Source organism: Callionymus lyra, chromosome 10, assembly GCF_982586985.1.
Source record: "Callionymus lyra chromosome 10, fCalLyr1.hap1.1, whole genome shotgun sequence".
Lineage (NCBI taxonomy): Eukaryota > Metazoa > Chordata > Actinopteri > Syngnathiformes > Callionymidae > Callionymus > Callionymus lyra.
Genome location: NC_141827.1, coordinates 21,650,451 through 21,658,449, shown reverse-complemented (window position 1 = coordinate 21,658,449; position 7,999 = coordinate 21,650,451). Strand labels below are relative to the sequence as shown.

Here is a 7,999-nt window from a genome sequence, read left to right as displayed (position 1 = left end):
TTCGTTTCCCCAATTTACAACCTTCATGAATGCTGAAATGCTGTTCAATGAATGTTGAAGGTTAGTCACTCCCTGTAGCAAAAGCTTTTACTCTCTGAGAACTTTTATACCACTTCATTGAAGCATCCGTTTTTATGTCCAAATTGAAGACTCGTGACCCGAGTGGTGTCATTTGATTCATGACCTAAAATAGGTCATTGTAGCTCCAGGACTGACTGTTTATTCTATTCTTGTTACAGTAGCATCCCCAGGAAAGATTAACAGTGTGTGACAAAAGTGCTACATTTTGAGTTCCCTGTTTTTAAAATACTCCTTAAAATTCTAGCATTTATGAAATGTATATTCTGCAACATTTAGGCACACATTCTTTCATACAGCCCTGCACAGTATAAAATTATAAATGAGTACAATTTTAAACTAACTTGGGATCCTAAATTGAACATATGAACGTTATAATTGTGAATTCAGTCCAGTAATTTAAGGTAAATTGTGATTTAGTTTCTCACCTTCCTTGTATTTAATCAAACACATTCAACAATCATGCGATTCCCTCTATGCTGTCTCCTGTGGCACAAGAAAAGAATGACATCTGTTTGTCAGCGAGGGTTGATTGATCTGTCAACATGACCAGATCGCACATCTTTTACACTTTCCGGCCCTCTATGGACACATGCGGAGTAGTATCAGCACCAGTGTGTACCTGGGCATTAGTCCGGGCTGTTTGTGCAACCCTCTGTCTGTGCCAGGGCAACGGGGCTTTTTGTTTTGAAACTGGATGCACTGTTCTGTTGGTCAAACACATTTACAAATGTTTACTCGTTGAGTGAGATCAGTAGTAGTTGCATGACAAGGATCCGTGCTATGTCAGGGAGTTCATTAAGGATGCTTTGAGAACATTTCTATGATGGAACTCTGTGCCGTTATAGTTGAAGGAGGTAAAAGTGTGTCTAGAAGTGCAACTATGAGGCCATACTGACCCGGTTCTTATATATTCATCGGTAAACTTTCTGCATACAGTCACACTTTTTCAATGCGTTTAGGTCTGGACTATTGTAACAGTTTGTTTTCATGTCTTAACAAGAAGGAGCTGTCTCGCCTGCAGTTGATACAAATCTCTGCAGAGAGAATTCTGACCCGCTCTAGTAGAAGAACTCACATTTCTCAGATCCTTAAAACTCTTCACTGGCTTCAAGTTTCTTTCAGGATCAACTTTAAAATTCTGGTTCTTACTTTCAGATTTATTCATGGTCAGACTCCTCCTTACATCAGTGATCTGATCCAGCCTTACACCCCAGCTCGGGCTCTGAGGTCTGTGGATCAGAATCTACTGATGGTTCCTCACACACGGTTCAGGAGGAGAAAAATCCTTCCAGACTGTTGCTCCTAAGCTTTAGAACGATCTTCCTCTCGCTCTGTGTTTGATGATCTACTGACTCCTTCAAGAAACATCTTAAGGCTTTTTTCCCTGACTCTCTGGGACACCTGTGTTTTTCTCTTTGTTATCTTGATCTTTTTAGTATATATATATATATATATATATATATATATATATATATATATATATATTTTTTTTTATTGTTTAACCGCTTTGTGACCCTTGTCTAAAAAAGTGCTCTATAAATATAAATGACTTACTTACTCACTTGCCCATTTGAACGAATGTTTGCCAAAGTCTCTCCCTATAAAAGCAGTTCATGACAGAAGTTTTCTAAAACTTCATTGAACTTAAATCATAAAACAGTGAGCACCAAGACAGTTGAACTGAAGAGAGTTGATCACACAAAAGCCTGCATGAAAAAAAGTGTCTTAAGATGTTTCTTGAAGACACAGACCTCAGAGCCCGAGCTGGGGTGTAAGGCTGGATCAGATCAGTGATGTAAGGAGGAGTCTGACCATGAATAGATCTGAAAGTAAGAACCAGAATTTTAAAGTTGATCCTGAAAGAAACTGGCAGCCAGTGAAGAGTTCGGAAGGATCGGAGAAATGTGAGTTCTTCTACTTGAGCGGGTCAGAATTCTCGCTGCAGAGTTCTGTATCAACTGCAGGCCAGACAACTCCTTGTTAAGACATGAAAACAAACTGTTACAATAGTCCAGACGAGAAGACTCAAAACGCATGGATTACAAACTCCAGATCATGTTGTGACAACATTTTCCTAAGTTTAGAGATTTTTCTCAGTTTCTGCAGTGTTGAACTAAAGACATGTCTTTGTCAAATACAACACCCAGGTTCCTCAGGCTCAGTTTGACAGACTGACCTAAGTCACCCAAGTACTGACTCAACCCTGGAACATTATCATCAGGAGCAACAAAGAAAAGACAAACCACATTAATGGCGTAAAATTGTCTATTTTAAGTAAAAGTGATGGACTGTCGATCTTTCCAGGGATCGGTCCCCCAAGTCCCTTTTTTTGAGATTTTCATCCTTTTTCTTTCAAGTTAAATAATGAATAAACATTTATTCAAATTAAACTTCTAAAGATAATTTACTATCATATGTTTGTTCCCTCGGTCTCTTCAATGACTGACACAGATTGCGTCTCCACCTCACGTCAAACCGAGTCTCCAGGCGCTCACGCTCTCTGATGCCAAGTGTTACAACACAGTCAGGAGTAACTTCACCTTTGGTTTCTCAATCGCACTCTTTGCTTTGGTCCTCAGCCAAGTGTCATTCACCTGAAATGTGTGTAGTGTTGAACTCAAAACAAGTGTCATGTGTTGGTCTTGAGGGTACAAGTTGTGGAGACAGAACGTTTTGATGATCGGGTTCACGATCTGGAGTGATTTACGGGAAGAGGAAACTTAAGAATAAGGGCAGTATATCCGTTGACATCTAGTGGTTTGTTAAAGTAGTGGAACCAAACTTTTTTTTTTCAGCTGAGTGTGTTTCCTTTGTCTTTATTGCAGACCTTTTATGGGCAATGATCTAGGTTTGTTATGATTTTCACCGGTGGAATTCCATAGCGGTTCTTCTGTCCGAATGTCCCTCATGTTCCTGAATTGTTCAACATCTTAGTGACATGAAGTCAAAATATTGTAGTCGCCTGCAAAGCTGTCAATGCTGACAACTACTTTGATCTTTAAAACACGATTGTGTGTCTCTTTTAAGACTGTTTTCTAAATATCTAATTCAATTTAACAGTGATGAAACAATGGTTTAAAGCAGCAATATGTAAGATTTAAAAACATTTTCCAGCTCTCTCCATTGTCAGAAGTGTTGAACTGCTATGTTTAAAATACAGAATAAAATGTTGTGTTGTGTTCCCGTTTCATCTTCCTGGTGATTTCATATAGAAGTACTTCATATCATTTTAATTAATTAATTAATTTTTTTTTTTTTAATCTTCAAAAAAGAAAGTGATTTCAATCAAAAAAACTTTTGTTTGGATCGAAAATATTTTTTTTTAATTGAAGGAACTTTTTTTTTGATTGAAGTAACATTTCTTTTGATTTAATTATTTTTTTTATTGAAGTCACTTTTTTTTTTAATTGAAAGAACTTTCTTTTTTATTGAAGCAACTTTTTTTTGATTGAATAATAAAGAAACAAATCTACCTCCACAGTAAACACCATCTCTAACCAACTGCTCTAAAGCAGTTTGGTCGTCTCATGGACACACAGTTTGGAACTGACGATAATAAAAATAGGAAATATCAAATTGTTAGCAGCAATCAAAAAACATTCTTAGTCAATCCATTTTATACTCTCGTCTTACATGTGCTGTGTAATGACAGTCAAAGGGCCACATGTGGCCCCCAGGCTGCATCCATGTCAGTCTAACCCTTTACATTTTTAGAAGTTTATTTTCACCTGTGAACTAACATTAATTAGAAAAGCAAGTGGAAAAAATCACACGGATACATGAAAGTTTATGTTCCACAGGTGAGCCTAGCATCTGCTGCATGGCTGCTGGTCTCATTTTTATCTCTGCACGCTGTGTAACATTTTAGTATTGCCTCAAATCATCATCTCTCCGGACCAGTTAATGAGCTAATGCTTTATGTTTTTTCTTAAATGATCACAGAGAAAGTTCATAAAAACACCAGTCACTCTTCAAGTCAGTGCGGACAACAACATATCTGAAGCTTGTTGGGTGGTTCTCACTCTAGTAGAAGAGTGTGTGTAGGTGTGTGTGTAGGTGTGTGTGTGTGTGTCCTATAAGGATCCTCTGGGGGCTAGGAAAGGTTGTTTTCAGCAGAATATGAACCCCAGCAGCTTCAAAACACATTTAGGAGGACAGTGTAGTGTGGTGTTGCACAACTGCTTTTGTTTTCATATCTGTTCTTTTATGCTCTATTTTTCAGTCATCCTGTTTGGTTGTGTTGCTGAGACATATAGCTGTGATACTGATCCATCACTTTGTATCCGTGATCATGTTTTTCTGTGTCAGGATCGAAAACATTATTGTAGAAAAACCAAACTCATCTTTAGCTGCACAGCAATGTCTGCTGTCCACTTCCTGTCAACAGCTGTTGATGACAACCAGCTTCTTCTAGTACTGGAACCCTCTTGTCTTACCACAATTAGCCAGTTTGTGTTTGTTTCAAATATGAAGAATAGTTGCGAAACAACCTCAAACTCAATGCTGTTGAGACCTGATCGCTTGTTTATTCCGAGACATTATTAGATTACAAGTGCACAATTTCATCTCATTCTACTTCATCAACTTAGTATCGACATGAATGTGACAATTTAATCATGTTGTTACTCTTTTGTTTCTTTAATAGTCAAAATCGACGTGAAAAACTTTAATCTGATCAACATCATTTCTTCTTTTCTAGTCAACAAAGACTCTACACGCGTTACAAAGTGAGCTGTCCAAGTGGGTTTTTGGCGTCATCTAGTGTTAGTTTGACAGTAATGCACATTGATGCAAAGTTCGGCAGTTAAAGGTCCTCTGTGGGTGGTTACGCTTTTTGTTTATTTTATCACAGTTTAAAAAACCGCTTACTCGAGGTAAATTAAAATATATTATTTCCTTAGCATGGATCGAATTGCCCACAATTCAACCACATTAAGCTAAAAGAAGAGACTAAAGAGTAAGTAAGTAAGTAATTTGTGTTTATATAGTGCTTAAAAGAGGTAGTGTTTGGAGTAATATCTATAAAAGAAAACAGATTAGGACAGTAATTAAAAGTTAATCATTTGCTGAAAAGTAAATGAAAATCATGTTGCAGACAGTACATGGCAGTGATAGTAAACTTTCTGTTGTGTTGATAAAGTTCTGCTTTAAGGTAAGGTAAGGTAAGTTAAAACTTTACACTGTTGTAGCTGATTATAAAATACACATTATTAAAAACTGTTATACTGCAATCTGGAACTGTGATCTGAGGTATGTGTCGTGCTTTGGCAGTGATGGTAGAACTAAAATGTTCCTCTACAGCTTCTTAATTCTACAGCTTCTTCTCCATTCTTATAATCTTCAGTCTGGTCAGCCACAACATCCATATAGGACCTTCGCTGTTCATGTGTGTGAGGACCAGTTTGAAGCCCAGTTTCTCGTAAAGGGCGACGGCGGCCACCTGTGTGGAACTGGTCTCCAGAACCACCTTCGAGAACCCCTGTTGCTCACAGAAGTCCAGCACCATCTGAGCCATCTTAAAGCCGAGCCCTGTGCGCCGACACTGATTTGAAATGATCATCCGGAACAGTTCCCCGTACTTTTCCTTCCCGTCTTGTTTGCCCACTACAGCGACGATACCCAATATCTGGAACCTGCCGTGAAGCTCGGCCTCGGCCACCCAAAAACAACTGTCGGGTCGACTCAGATAGTTCCCGCAGATGTCCTGCATGTCCGTGTTTAGCTTGGACCTGACAAAGCCTGAGTAGGTCTCATGGGAGCAGAAGTAGACGGCGAGAATCCAGAGTGCTGGTGCGGCCACAGTGGCCAGGGTGGAACCCAGCAGGTAGCCGACGACACACAGGGAGATGGTGATGGACAGGTGGACGGGACCGGTCATGGCGTTGCGAAAACAAGGCCCGATGTGCTCCAGAATTCCCTCGCTGAATAAGGACCGGACTGCATCCTTGTCTGCAGGTTGGTACCGACGAATCTCCAGCTTCATGGTGACAGTGACCTGAGGAGGAACAGACGTGAAATTATATTTTTGTTTGCCTGATAATGTGAATAAGAAAGAGGTGGAAATGGAGAATCCCAAATTCGGTGACATACACCATAGTGTAATCTTGACCATCAGCGCCATCCAGCGTCCAAATCAAGAAATACGTTTACATAAAAGAACAGACAAGGACCAAGGTTTTAAAACAGCAATAAAGGGAATGACATCAGAGTCTAGCTAATAATTATCCCTGTCATACAAACGACGAGGCTGCAGGAGATTATTGCTCCCATCAAGTCACACATTGATGGACGTTAAGCAGCATAACTTCTCTTGGTCAATATTTAAACAGAGGACACTGCTGAGTCTGCATAGTTATTCAACTGATCAACCATAACAATGGAGCACTTGTGATATAGTCCCTAGAATCAATTGGGTACAAAACATTAAGTCCTTTATTATCGGGGGTTATTCTCCTCGTTTCTTTTAGTAATTCTCTTTGGATATTTGAAAAGCTCTTATTTTGAAATACATGTTATTTTTTATTAAAATACACATAAGAGGTTGATCGATCAATACCAAGAAGCCACATGATTCCAACTCGGCTGTATCTCTTAATTCTCCACAGGTAATACATATGTTATAATGATGTTGTCATTTTTTGCAAGGAAGGTTGAGAGTAGAAACGTGTGTGTTTCTAGTCAAGTATTAGATTGTTGAACTTGAACTAAAAACCTCCACCAAGTTCTTTCCTATTCACCGTCATCCACTTGGTTGACATATATACATTTGTTTTTCCTTTAGCATTTAAAATGTATAATATCAACCCGACCTAATGATATTTACCAGGATAAAAAGTTTATAACTTTGATGCAATAGAATTTGGCTTCAGATCAAGTATTTAAACATTTACTTTTACTTGCTTATTTGAAGTTTCTGTGTGTTTTCTGTGTTAAAGACGTAAACCTGACGACAAACGAATGCAATTGCATGGATTTCAACAACTTATTATCATGTTTCCAACGGTACCATTGCAGTGTAGTGGGGGCGCTATAGCGGCTAATGTTAGCTCTGTTGCGCTCAAAACGGCAATAATAACTGTGCAATATTCGACTTTACTTACTGTTTGCTTTGGGCTCCAAAACCGACTTCCAAGGAGGTTCGTCAATGAATGAATGTGCAAGTGCAAGTCAGGACGCTGCAGATTTTCTCGGGTCGAAGAGCACAAGACGTAGAGATATTTTTTTTCTTTGTCTGTGACGACATCGAAGACCCGGAGAAAGTCGAGCCTTAACGGAAAAGACCGAGCGGACCTGTCGGCTCAGTGACCAGTTATGATTAGGTTTTTTTTTTTTTTTAATGTGCGAAAATATGGATCGTGGAAGTTAGACACAAAATGGCGATGACAACAATGATTTGAACAAAAAACAATTTGTCGTTTTAGAAGCTTTTATGTAAACTATGGAAAAGCGCTATATAAATACAAATTACTTACTTACTTATTAGTTTATCTGTGAATCTCACATAACATCATTTAGTTCGACCCAGATTATCTTTTTTGAATAGCTTTATGTTGATTTAATGTGTGACATGTGCAAAAATATCTTTTCATTTATATTATCAAGAGAAGCCCAAAGAAAACAGAACTGCATGTTTTTTGAAGCTGAGAGGAAACCGGATAGTCTCAAGGAAGCCGATACAAAGCCTGAGAACAACTTCACACAGAGAGGAACCAGGTGAGATCTTGACTCAGCAGGACATCAAACTGAAGTTTAACCGGGGGCCCAACAACCATCAGTGCTGCTCACAAACACTCACTGAATAACATTTGGTCTGTTGTGTGAATGCTGAAGGCAGTGAGATCTACTTTTGCTCTTCTGAACTACATGTGTACCACATCTCCTCCTACAAATTCAATCCGATTCGAACCATTCAATTTGG

The 7,999-nt window shown here is 38.8% G+C and overlaps 1 protein-coding gene across 1 annotated transcript; it reads right to left on the bottom strand.

The window, feature by feature from the left end:
• Positions 1 to 4,587: 4,587 nt before the first annotated feature.
• Positions 4,588 to 7,264, bottom strand: nat8l2 (N-acetyltransferase 8-like 2). Its single transcript, XM_087801119.1, has 2 exons — positions 7,182 to 7,264; positions 4,588 to 6,076 (listed from the first exon to the last, which is right to left on the bottom strand). Exon 2 carries the CDS (start codon positions 6,062 to 6,064, stop codon positions 5,393 to 5,395), a length of 672 nt encoding a protein of 223 aa, XP_087657245.1. The 5' UTR covers positions 6,065 to 6,076; positions 7,182 to 7,264; the 3' UTR covers positions 4,588 to 5,392.
• Between the last annotated feature and the right edge of the window lie 735 nt (positions 7,265 to 7,999).

Bases quoted from the DNA above. Each gene is read 5' to 3' on its own strand.
- nat8l2 (XM_087801119.1), bottom strand. From the start codon at position 6,064: ATGAAGCTGGAGATTCGTCGGTACCAACCTGCAGACAAGGATGCAGTC.